This window comes from Agelaius tricolor, unplaced genomic scaffold (assembly GCF_023055355.1).
Source record: "Agelaius tricolor isolate 1412-34295 unplaced genomic scaffold, bAgeTri1.0.p SCAF_14, whole genome shotgun sequence".
Classification (NCBI taxonomy): Eukaryota; Metazoa; Chordata; class Aves; order Passeriformes; family Icteridae; genus Agelaius; species Agelaius tricolor.
In genome coordinates, this window is record NW_027269274.1 from 9289595 (window position 1) to 9302847 (window position 13253).

The following is a 13253-nucleotide window of genomic DNA, read 5'->3' on the forward strand; positions in this document are numbered from 1 at the left end:
GAAGTGGCAGCCAGTCTGGAGCACCTCTACCTCAAAGGTGGCATCTGATCTGACAGCCAAGTCACTGCACAGGGTGTGATTAACGTGAGAGCAGGTTACAGTTCAGTTTCCTTGCGAGGTTCAGACACTGCCATGCTTTGGATGCAAACTGACATCATCAGCTGAGTTTTTTGGCACAGTTCTCAGTAGTTTAAGGATGAGGCCTGCTGACAATCCAAGAAAATATGTGATCTATTTCAACAGCCTTTATAAATCAACCTCCTTGGCTGAGTAGTCAAAAGTAGACAAGACACAGATCAGGTCTTGAGAGAGTGTATCTATCATCAAGTTCTGGACCATTTCTAGACCTCAGCTGGCTGAAAAGAAGGTATTCCCTGTGAATTTTCTAAGCATTCCTGAACATAAGAAGCAGATTTCTAGATCTCTGGACTGTTAAATCATAAAACCACCAAATGCTAAAAATAATTTTCCAAGAAAAAGCCAGGGATCTCCTACAAAATGGATGAAACCTCTCACTAGAACGGCTAACAATTATTTGCATTCAGAAAGTAGAAATCTAACAAATTATTTCTGCAACCTCTGTTCTGAACACAGCAACTTTCAATACCTTATTAACTATTTAATGCAATAGGTACTGTATTTAAGTTTTCAGATTTTGAAAGAAGAATGCTAGATGACACCATTAAAAATTTCCCTACTAAATTGGGAAATGGATAGGGAAAAACACAACAGAGCTTAGCAGAGTCTAGAACAATCACTTCTACAATTACAGGCTACCAAACCAATGGGTTGTTCTAACAACATACAAAATCACAAACTGAACATGAGTTTAAATCAACCAGTTAAAGAAAACTCAGTCATACTGGGATGCACAAAATGGGTACAGGTCAGAAGACACAAAGCAACTTTTCTGCTTTGAAAATGTCCCAGCTGCAACACAACACCCAGTTTTGGACACAACTTCAAAGAAGGTGTGGACTAAACAGAAGTCATCAATAGTGAGACTAGTCCACTCCCTGTCCAGCAGTGAGAATTAACATTTGACTGGAAAAGAGCCAAATGCAGCAACAGATTGAAAGACTTGTTCCATGACAATAGTTTTCCCTCAGTTTTGAACTTGCTGGCCAGTTGTACAGCAACAGCACCAAGCACCAAACTCCAAATAACTGCCAGCTTTGCTCTGGGTGTTTCTCTTTTCCCTGGGGCTCAAAGACACTGTTAAGGTTCAAAAGAAGCTCAAACCTTGCAGTTCTCAGCTTAAAGATGCATGAGGAGGTTGCCCAGGCACACAGAAACAGACAAGGTGTTGTCATAGCTCTACATACGAACCATGAAGAGCTTTACCTATGAAGGAAATACTGAAGAGACTGTTAGGGCATGACAACAAATTGGCTGAAGGTGGAAAACAGTAAAGTCCAAAGATTCTCTCTGGAAAAATACCCTCAAACAAAGGAAGGCAAAGAAACCAGGACATGGTACCTGAAAGCCACCAAGACAGGGAGAGCAGAAAAGATTTCTGTATAATTGTCCTCAGGTAATCACACAGGAACTGGAAAGTCTCTGAGCAAAACCAGCAGGCAACAGGAAAGATGGATTCCAATACAAATCTGACTGAGTGAACGACCCTGCCTTCCCTGCAGATGAGTAAATAGTGGCATTTACTGGTCATCTCTGGAGGAACTAAATCCTTAGCTGGGCAGGCCCAGCTTCCTGCATGGCCTCAAGTATCTGCTGTAGACAGGCAGTCTGTGATGCCAAACAAAGAGCTGTGGACTTGTTCTTGTGAACAGGCAAACTCAAAGCTTTTAAACCACAAAGGCTCTTCGAAGACAATGAACCTTAACTGAGGCACTGGATTCTCGAGGTCCTCTGCAACACTGTCCTATCCCCACAATGCCAACCATCCTCTGACTGTGAAAGCAGTAATATTAAACTTTCTAAGGGAAGCAATCAACACTCTTTGAATTGTGTATGCTGGAAAATAAACAGCCACTGCAGATCTGAAAGTACATGTTTCTAAAAGGGCAGTCACAGAACAGTTGTTCTACCACGGCAAAAGGCAAGGATGAAAACTGAACTCTGGCAAGGAGGTCAGCAGTCATAGCCTGGACATTGCATCAACACATTAGCTCAGTAGGAATACACAGAAATAAACTCCAAAAGGACACAACAACTTTACAAGAGAGCCAGTAAGATGAGCACACATTGTGTAAAGGTAAGACACGAGCAAACATACCTTCTTACAGGAGCTGTAAATGCCATCCAGCAGGAAGGGCCTTCGACGTCTCTCAGGGTTGAAAGGTGAACCAAAGCGAATGTAGTGTTTAGGTGTGGTACAAATCAGTGGGGAGTGCACAAGACCTGGCAACATATTTAGGGTAGTTGCCAAAACTGTTGGGTCTGTAGTAATGCGCAGAGGACACTCAATTGGACACTCCTGCTTTTCTGCCTTGTCATTCAGCCATTCGGTAACCAGGTACTGAAGGAGGAAACACACAGGTCAGTGCAATCAGCACAGGTGAAGAAGAAAGGCAACATGGCACAATGGTGTATGGGAAGCAATGCTCAAATCAGCCCACTGCTAAAACCCTCCTCCTTCTCAACAGAAAGGACTTCCTGTGTCAAACCCAATTCTCACCTGTTGGAGACACAACCCAATGTCACAGAAGTAGTTTGATTTTATGCCCCATTCATCTTATTAGAAGATTCTCCAAAAACTTGATCACCCTGTTCAAAACTAGTTTCTCAACACAAACAGCTAATTTATGCCCAGTATGTGGCAGCTGCCTGTTAGCTTCTGCAATTTTTCCTCCCTTCCAACTTTATTCTAGCTTGTACATGACAGCTGCAGTCACATTCCTTCTTGGTCTTCAATTCTAAGCTGAAAGTTAACCCCTTTGCTGCACCCTAAATGAATACCTGCCATCCTGACATCCCAACTTTGAGCACTTGGTCCTATTTACCTTTTTTGTTTTGGGGTACTTTACTGCAGCTTTAGACTGGGATCCTGTAGCTAGGATAGCAGTTGGGTCAGATCCCGTCAACTGTCTGCCTTCTCCTGGCCCTTCCACATTGCTGACATCTGTTGTGGTTACCAAGCTGGCAGTGCTTCCTTCCTCTGGGACAGCCTGTGTGAGTTCAGCTTGCTGGGAACTGGCTTGTTTCTGCCTTCTCAGTCTTTGTGCTGAACTGGTCCGGTATCGAGAGAAGCGACTTTTTGGTCGGGGCCTGGAGGGTTTTGCTGGAGCTGGCTTAGCCACTGTTTTTTCAGGGACAGCATCCTACAAAATAAACTGTCATTAGTCTGAGCACCTCTAAGAGTATTCCTTTTCTCTGCATACAGGATCAAGAATTGAGATTTATTTATTGACACTACCTGACTCTCAAAATCTTGTTGGACTCTGTGTTGGTTCATAAGATGGCCTTGGGGACCCTTCAACACTGGCACATTATCGTTTTGTCTTCTGCATTCTTAAAGGACAGAACATGGGTCTTTAGGAAGAAAGCAGCAATAGGAAACTTGCTGCTTGTCTCAAGATAACTGCTCTTATTCCTGACCTGAGCTGACATGGAGCACTCCAGGCAAGTGTCTGAGCCCTGCCATAAAATGGGAACACATGCATCCAAAGCAGACTGGGTCAAAAAAAGCCCAAACAAAAAGAAAATAACTTTCCATCACTGCACTTACGCATCCAACTTAAGCTCACACCAGTTCTCTTCCCTGGAGAAGGAGCTGGGCTTGTTCAGCCCAGAGAGGACTGAGGGAGATGTAACAGCAGTCTTCCTACAAACAGCCTGAAGCCACTAAGAAGATGCAGTGGTGCATCAATGGACATACACTGAAATGAGAGGTTCAGACTGGATACACAGCAAATTTTTCTCAACCTAACAGTCATGACCTGGAAGAGATGCAATCTCCATCCCTGGAGGTTTTCAAGAGAAGACTGGGTAAAACACTGGCCAGCCTGGTCTAGCTTCAGAGCTGTCCCTACCTAACTCAGAACGGGCTAGAAAGCCCACAAAGCTCCTCCCCACCTGAATGATCTTATGATCAGAAATGCTGCACCTGAGCTTTGTACAAGATAGCAAACAGTTCTATCTTCATCTTACCGCTACTTGTGAGGAGCGTCGTGTGTTCACCCCAGTACTGCTGGTACTGTTAGAAACAGGAGGAGCAGGAGGAGCAGGAGGAGGAGGAGGAGGAGCTGGAGGAGCAGGAGGCGTACTCAGTGCTGAACTTCCATCTTCAGTTTCAGGAGTCTCTGTTTTCACTTCTTCCAGCTCAGGAGCTTCAGAATTGACGTTGATTTCAGCATCAGTGCTGTTACGGTCTGATGGTTGCTCTCGTCTCCTCTTTCTCTTTTCTAAGTTCTCAAACATGTGCATGATGGCTTCCACCTTCCTGTCTTCCCGGGACTACAACACAAGGGAAATTGAAGTAAGCACGGTGAATTATGCACATAAACAAGGCAAGAACAGATATGGGAAGCAGCACAAAGAGAACAACTGCCAAATAGCAATGACAAAAGCCAGACAGAGGACAGAGAGAAGCAGTTCTTATCAGTTATTTGCATTTTTCAATATGGCAAATTTCCCAGAATAACAACATAATCATGTGTTTGTAGTGCAAGTAGAAGAACTTGACTTTGTTCTTAAATAGGACCACTTAGATACTACTGAGTTATATTAATAAAACAGCCACAAGGAAATGCATAATTTTGAAGAATTAAAAAACGTAAGAAAGTATAAGTAGAGTGGAGAGATGACTTGGAAACAAATACAGCTATTTGCCAATGACCAACCAAAGAGAAGCCAGGGGCAATAGATGTACATGATTAAGTAATTTGCAGCAAGTGTAATACACCACACAAACTGATTAAGATGTTCCAGATTCATTCTTTTCCCAGCAAGAATGTCAGAAGATGACCCAGCTCAAAAATAAAAGCTCTGGTCTAAGCAGCTTACATAGTGGATAAGAAAAACAGAACATGAGAGAATACAGAGGCAAAACAAGTCAATTTATTAGGTAAACACAAAGGACAGGAAATCTTATCACCAGGCTGTGTCAGGAATAATTGGTACCTATGCTATAAAAAGCCCAGTACAATAATGTTGCAGTGACTGGCAAGAATCAAGCGGGTTTAAAGAAGTGGGGTCAAGTGTCTTCTGAGATTTATAATGAAGAAAGTATCTTGGAGTCCATGGCCTGGCCTTTACAGTTTTCTATTAAAAAATACTACACACACACACACACACACACACACACACACAAAGAGAGACCGGGGAAACTACAGAGATGGGTATTTACCTGATGCCAAGTATAGAAAACTGAATCGCATTAAAGCAGATTAACTGGTGCAACCTACAGGAACAGGCCTTACAGGCTGACAGGAAACTAACACTTCACTTAGGTTTACTGAACTATTCTGTCCCAAAAAGAGATCAGCCTCCCTGCATTAAAATGAAATCTTCCCTCCAAAGCTTTAAGGCCAATCTGATGGATGACTGCTCTCATTCAAATTTCAGTGGAAACTGACTGCTTTATCTCATCTGTTCTAAAAAAATCCATCAGTTAATCCAAGCATCTCTCCACTGGATGGCCCTTGGCTCTCCAGGTTGCTGCACTATCTTAACATTTAAAGCATTCTCAGGAAATTTACACTTGGCAGATTCGTATTCCTGATTAGAGGAAGACATGTGATTATGATACTGGTGAGCAAAGAAGAACAGGGAATTCCTAGCTTCAATACATTTGTTGGCTGGTTAAAGGATGGGAGCAATTTTTCTGGTTTTCTTCCTTGAGTTTCTGGTTGGTTGGTTGTTTTATTTGTGTATTTGCATTTTTGTTTGGATTTTTCTCTTGTTTATTTAAATTAACGAATTAGGAGCCAGAACGGCTCCATTCACATGCATAAAACATTCTAATCCAGGCAACAATCCCAGGAGCCATAAGCAACACAAGAAAAAAACCACCAGCTCTACTCAGTAAAGATGAAGCCTAACATAAGACTGTATTATCAAAGATCCCAGAGCACTAAGATATAAGTAAGTAATATATTAAGTAAGTGCCAATACTACTGGTGGTCTACTCCTCTTACTGACTTTTGCAACTTGATCCCGCTCTTTTCCCCACATGGCAACATGTTTATGAAACCATACACTGAACAGATACTTGTTTACAAACCTAACCCAGCAAAAATGACCAAGTTTTAAGAAAAATCAGGTTCTGGTTCATGGTATGATCGAATTGAAGATATCCCTGCTCACTGAGGTGGGGTAGGACTAAGTGACCTTTGATAGTCCTTTCCAACTCAAACTATGCTATGGTTCTATATAGCGCCATAAATTCTTGTACTGGCAATAAGGAAGGGCAGCAGGAACATAAAAAAGGTCCAACTGCCTTTTTGAAATCTAGTGCTGATGGTTCTGCTAAAGGTGTGTTTTAGACTATAGAACAGCCCTGAAAGTAACACTTAAACCTTTCAATGAGGAAACAAATCTCTAGTGTATCTCCTAATCTGCAGCACCCTAACATAAATCCTGTGACTTGAAGTCAACCAAACCTCGGTGGTTTTTTGCTCCCCCCCTTTTTTTCTTTTGCTGTTGCTAATCAAATTACTGAAGATTGCTAACAGATGGGATTTGTGTTCAAACAAGTGAAATATCCAACTGGACCTGTTGGTCACTGCATTAAGTAAGTCCTAATGAGGGTGATACCCAGACAGAGAGAGCTACTTGCCCGTCTGCTGTGGACCAAGGCTCCCTGTTCATCTACAGGCTCCTCTTTCTCCCCTTCTTGTTTCTCCTCCTTCTCTGGCACCTGAGAGAGAAACCCAGATTAAGTAACCCAGTACTGTTCCAAAGTTACCAAAATTTCTATGGTAATTTAAGGCGCTAAAGGTTTAAAAAAAGGCTTCCTGCAGTTTCTGTTCTGCAGATTCCAATGCTATTGGATCAGACTCCTGCAGCACTGAATGCTAACATATATAACAAGGGGGCAAAGGTTTTACCTCATTGTCACTGACTGCTGCAGGTCCCTCAGGAACCTCCTCAGTTTGCTGAGTGCCGTTCTCATCCGACGCAAGGCTCTGCTGCTCCATTTCCAGCTCCTTTCGTCGGGCCTTTCGCCGGCGTGTTTCTGCCCCAATCAGTGTGCCTAAAACAGGTGGAGGTAGGTGTTCTGCAGCATTTGGGCTACGTTTCTGCACAGGGCAATTCCGGTTCCCCTTGTGACACGCACAGTCCACTTTATAATTGCTGCTCCAAAACACAAACATAATTCGTGTCACTCTTCATTTCTCAACCCCTGCACAGAGACATTCAATACATCTCCTACTAAACATCTCACCACGTGCCAAAGCAAGGACAGCAGGCTACCTTATGGCCTCTATTGGAGAATATGCCAGCAGAACTGGACAGAATAGCCGGGAAATGCAACTCAGTAGAAAACGGAGCAATATGTAGAATGCGAGGAAAGGGCTGGAGGAAGATGTCCAGTCCAGGAGGGCAGTGGAGAGCTCCTGGGCGAGGTGAAGGACTCACCAGATGTTGTACTCATAGTCAAAGGCGATGGTAACCTCTGTGTCCTTGGCAATGGTGGCAACAGCATAGATGCACAGGTGGATCATCCCATCAGCAATCACATGACGAACCTTGTTAAACGAAGTAGAAAGAAGCTGACATCTGCACAGGTTGCATTTCCTACTTCCAAGACTGAAGTCTCCTTTTGCAAAGTAGCTCTTATTCTACTCTATGAGTAATTATCCCAAATTCTCCATAGGGAAAAGCCTGCTTCACTGCTCTTGTCTCATACTGTGCTTTTCCACTTACAACTACTACCACCTGCTTACCCTCAGTATCATCGTGCAGCCAAAGGAAAGACATAAGAGAAATCTTTCTCTTCCAAAAAAACCTCCCTCATGTTCCCAAACTGTCTCATATTCCAAGTATAAACCATCAAACAGGCAAGTGACACAGAGAATTTACTGTATTTAGTGCATTTTAAGTTAGGGAAAGCACTAAGCTTATGTAAAACGTGTATTTGCAGTAACAGTGATGATGAAAAGAGAATTTACCTCTGCATTTGGAGTGCAGGACCGCCTGATGAACCTGGCATCATTACCAAAGGTGCGGGCATCAACACACATCTCAACGCCATTGAACTTGGAGTAGAACAGCACAAAGGGATATGGCCTGCAGAAACAACAGAACATCTCAGTCCCAAAATACCCAATTCCCAAAGCACTGTTGTTAACAGGTCCCTCACTTCACTGGAAGCAGAACTTCCATCAGCACTACCGCTCTGGGGTTAGGTACTTCCAACTATTTAAAAGATCTATTTCAGAGGGTTTGGTCCATAAGCAGAGCATCAAGCTGAGGTGATATATCTGATTTCCCACTTCTATGGAAGGCACAGCTGACAGGACCCTCTAAGTGAGCACTATCCCATAGAGACACCAGTCTCTCTGTGCCACGATGCTCTCATACCCATCATTTCATAGTACTCTTACTTTTTGAAGAAATGCCCATTGACCTCGAATTGCTGCCGTAACATAACTTTCCCTCGATACTCAATTATAAGGGTATCTAGTGCCAAGTCTCTTGCTGCCCTCAGGATCTTCCGGTGCTTCTGAACCCGAGTCACCCTTCCCAGCTGCAGCTGTAACAAAAACCAGAGCAAAAGAGGAACATTTGAACCAAAGGCCTCTAACTCATGAAGAATGTTTTACCTATATAAAAAGAAAATATATTCTAATAGCAACACACAGAAACTCTGCCAGGTGAATATGTTGGTTATTTTATAATAATTTACTAATGACCAATAACCTTGATAATATTTATCAAAAGCAAACAGTATTTATTCATTTCCTTCAACAATAGTCTGACAAATCTATCAGACTGAGTATTTCAGTCTTGCAGCTAGGAGGCATAACCAGACCTGTCACTTGCTACTAACTGGGAATTGCTTTGCAATTATGGCCACTTTCACAGCCAGAATAATTGAGATCTCCCCTAAATTGTGGGTTGTCACACATTCAGAGGAAAAAAAATGCAAGCTTTTCCTTCTGCAAGGATGGTAAATTCCAGCGAACAGGCCAAAGACTTAAGCTGGTAATTTCCATCTCCATCTAGAAACTTCTCTGTATATCTCTGCTCAGCTAGTGCTGTTGATTTAATTTTTTTTTAACATGAGGAACTAAATTTTTAATGAAGTAGTGACAGTTCATTAAAACATACGTTAAAGTCTACAGCTCAATAACAACTGATTTTCACAACCATGTGTCTGACAGCATGAAACCACAACATTCTTTAAGTACAGACATCCAAATATGATATCTTTTATGGAATAATGGAAGGGATATTATAAGCACTAGGGTATAGGAAAGACTTATTCCATAAAAACTAAGTACTTTTTTTAACAGATGAAACCTCTCTGTAAGTAAAGATTATCTGAAGATGGCTGGCTGCCTCACCACCACTGCTGTGCCTGTTCCTTCCTAAGCATTCTATTCCCTGCTCATAAGGGCCCAGTTTTGATACTTTTCCAAAGTGAACTGAAGCATAAGTGTTCTGACTTCGGTAATAATGACAATTATGTATCTAAATTAGGAGTAAACCACAAAATTTTACTGAAAGCACGTTCTCAACTTTTCCTGAGAGAACTTTCATTAGAAACAGCTACTGAGCACTCTGCTGAAATGGATAAAAATTAGTTTAAGGGGCTCAGCCTAAATAATGACAGAACACATGATGTTCTAACCTTGTGGAAATAAAAGTTAATGTCTTAAGGCAGTACTCAGCACTGGGAACCCAGCAAAACCCTCATACTGAGCACATGAAAATACTAAACCAGAGCCTTTTAAACTTTTTTCTGACTGGGATCTTCTATCTCCTCTGTTTAAAACCCCCTCAAGAAAATGACTTTTGTTGTTTCTATAAGACATTATACCGCAGATCTTGGACGAGCTAGTAAAGTAACATATATTTGTTGACTTCTCTCACTCAGATGCTGGATAAAGACAGCTTTATAAAAATATTTATTTGAAACCTATTCAGATGGGAGTAATGGTCCAGTGCTCCTCTTGAGATACAATCCAGTGCCACATTTGCCATGCCCATGGGGTTTATCTGTCTCATACCAGCAATGGTAGCAATGTCTATCTGCCAGCAATTGGGAAAACCTGGATATATGTACTGGAGACTCTGAGAGCCTTGCAGGGTGTTCATCTCTTCAGGTCTTGGTCCTGACAGAAGCTCACAGAGGATTCCCTAAGTCCACAGAAACATGTTATTTCCAGTCTAAGAAGCCACACTGTTGGTCCTGATTTCTGATCAACAAACCCATGATATGAGCAAGCTGTAGGATGAGACTGTTTACACTACATGGAATAGTGGCTAAATTACTTTTAGCACTCTACTATCCAACTGTGGCAACAAAGAATAAATAAATGGGACCAGATTTCCTAGTGTATGACAGTACATAAGAAGAAAGTATCTGAAGCTATTAGATAAATTAGGACCCAGTGTGTTTCCAGTTGAATAATTCTGTTTCTATACTATCACTGATTTGTTTTTACCTTCTCATCTAAGCTGGCCCTGCACAGGAGGGTTGGACCAGATGACCTTCAGTGGTTCCTCCCAACCTAAACTGTTCTACTACTCTAAGAGCATAACAAGATAGTATCTTTCAGAAGTTAATGTCTGGTAGCCTTCACTCTCACCTCTGCCCCATGGCTGACTGCCCCATTACTCTTCACCTCATGCCAGAAAACAGCTTGGGGAATATAGGTGGGATAAGGTGGGGTGGTCAGAGGAGGAGAAAGTCCATGCAGGAAAGAGAAACTCTGCATCTGTGTAACTTATTTATCTGAGTTTGGTGAAACAGGAATGATCTCACAGCTCTTCTGGTAAGACACAGCTCAGCTTGTTTTCATTTTCTGAATTTAGAAATATGAAGTGGATTAGCTGCCATGCTTTCATGTGTGAAAAGAACAAATGATTTTATTCATGGCACAGGCTAGGGACTGCTGACTGCTAATCAGCCAAAACTGTTCTGATATGTTTGCAGAGCAGCATCTGCATAATACTCAGTGGCTTTATTTTATAAAGGCCCTTTTGCTCTTCACTTCAGAATGTGAAATCAGTCAGGGTTTTGAGCTCAAGTCAGCAATTATCAGAGGCAGCAAAGGGCAAATACTAACCCTGGGTTTGGCTTGGCAACAACAGTCAGGAAAGTGATTCACAGCTTTCAGTTTGTCGAGCAACTGGCAGTAGCCAGGACTGAGATGATTTTATTCATAACACTAAACAGCTTCATATTTTCACAACTTTCCCTTTGCATCATGAGGACAGCTGAGAACTGGTTTATCATAAAATCACAGAATCATTTAGGTTAGAAAAGCCCTCTAAGACTGAATTCAACTGTTAACCCACCACTGTCCAGTCCATTACTAACCCATATCCTGCAGTGTCACATCCACAAGTCTTTTAACCTCCAGGAATACTGACTCCACCACTCCCCCAGGCAGCTATTCCAGTTTGGTAAACCTTCTGGTAAAAAAAAAAGAAGTCCTAATATCTAATGTAAACCTCTGCTGGTGCAACTCGAGATCATTTCCTCTTGTCTTACACAAAATATTCCAATGAACAAAATCCCATATCCTCCATGTATAACTCTTAACCCATCTTTCCCTACTCTTCCTGATTTGAGGAAGCTTTTGGGTCACATCTCAATATCTTTTAAGTATATACTTGCATCACTGTTGACTGAAGTCAAATGACTCTCTGAACTATTAAGAGTATGCAGGGCATAATAAAATATTATTTTTATTCCTTTCTCCTCTCTTCAGAGTCTTCATGGCCAAAGAGAGCAGCAACAATATTACTACACAGCTGACAAATGTATATTTGCACAGCCTCCTGATTTTTTTCTAGCTCAAAGTACCTATTTTCCCTTATCTCACAGAAAAGCTATTTTTGTATTCAATAATGATACCTAGTTAATAGACAACTGATGCAAACCAAGAAGCCTTCTCAGTTTGCCTACCAAAGGTGAGACGAGTGAAACAAAAACAGAACACAGTGCATGAGAGCACGTGCTCCACACCTATGCAGGTGCCCTCCTCACAACACTCCACAGCCACCTCCTGAGCAGAGACAGCAGGACACAGGAGTGACAAGCAGCAACCCAGGACAGGCACCTGTTTTTTTCTCAGTGTCCAACAGAAATACAAAGTCCCCTAACACCTTCCCAGCATGTGCAATGACAAGTACCTGCCAACAGCTTGTTTACAGTAACTACAGATCACTAACAAATTTTGCAAGTTTCAACTTTTTTGTTTCTTTGGCATGTATCACATTTGGAGTCTTCTGATTTGGAATGCTGGCCACATTTTCCTATGGGAAAACCTAAACCTGTACTGGGAAGGGAGAGGCTGAAAGAGCATGGCAAGAACAAGCACATTATATATGTGCATTTTATAGTCTTGCGTTGTGCTGTACACATATCAAGAAACACAGCATGTGTTTTATTACTTATTTCAGGACTATTCCTAAAACCCATGTGAGGCAGACGGAATTGGTTACGTTTAGTCTCAAAAAATATTACGATTTCTAGAGAAGTAGAACTTTTTCATATCTGCATTTCCTCAGTTTTCTTTAGAAAATCTATCAAGAAATGTTTCTTACCCCCCCACCCCACCCCCACAAGAAATCTTATTTATTGCAGAACCAGAGGCAAGAATGGAAGAAAGTTTGGTCCAAAGTCCTCTTTCTGCACTCTCCCTTACTGGCAATATCTGTGCTCTGCCTGAAGTGCTTCACCTGCATGAAGGCAGAGGGAAAGGTAGGAGGGAGCACATGAACTTCACTGAGTGACTCAGCTGATATAAACAAGAATGATTCAAGCACAAACATATGCCTCATATTCAGGTTTCTGACTTTGCTCCTTTTACACTGAAGAAATGCCCCCCTTCTCTTTTGGAACCCACCCTTTCAGATGCAACTATCTCCATTCTCCTGGACAAGGAAGGCCCAGAAAAGCCTAAAGTGGGTAGGAAGGCTGTACTTTGTTCAATAAAGCACAGATAAGATGAAACAACAGCTAACAAGAATATGAATGGGGAAGACATACACCACACAAACACATTGTTTTCCTGTTTCTGCTTGTTTACATGCACTCCATAAAGATGGCAAGACACCAACCACTGCTCATCGTTGGCAAGTTAGGAAGAGACCAGATTCCTAAAATCAGT

General features: G+C 42.0%; 1 protein-coding gene across 2 annotated transcripts in view; it reads right to left on the reverse strand.

Annotated features, from left to right (window-relative positions):
- The window catches only part of SETD5 (SET domain containing 5), a 65412-nt gene that overhangs the window by 16717 nt on the left and 35442 nt on the right, over positions 1–13253 (reverse strand). For both annotated transcript variants that reach the window (XM_071439575.1, XM_071439574.1), the window contains 8 exons: positions 8511–8659; positions 8076–8193; positions 7543–7652; positions 7011–7257; positions 6740–6820; positions 4111–4416; positions 2964–3281; positions 2237–2479 (listed from right to left, as the gene is read on the reverse strand). In XM_071439575.1, the coding sequence (XP_071295676.1) occupies positions 2237–2479; positions 2964–3281; positions 4111–4416; positions 6740–6820; positions 7011–7257; positions 7543–7652; positions 8076–8193; positions 8511–8659 (1572 nt within the window). The remainder of the gene's footprint in view (positions 1–2236; positions 2480–2963; positions 3282–4110; positions 4417–6739; positions 6821–7010; positions 7258–7542; positions 7653–8075; positions 8194–8510; positions 8660–13253) is intronic.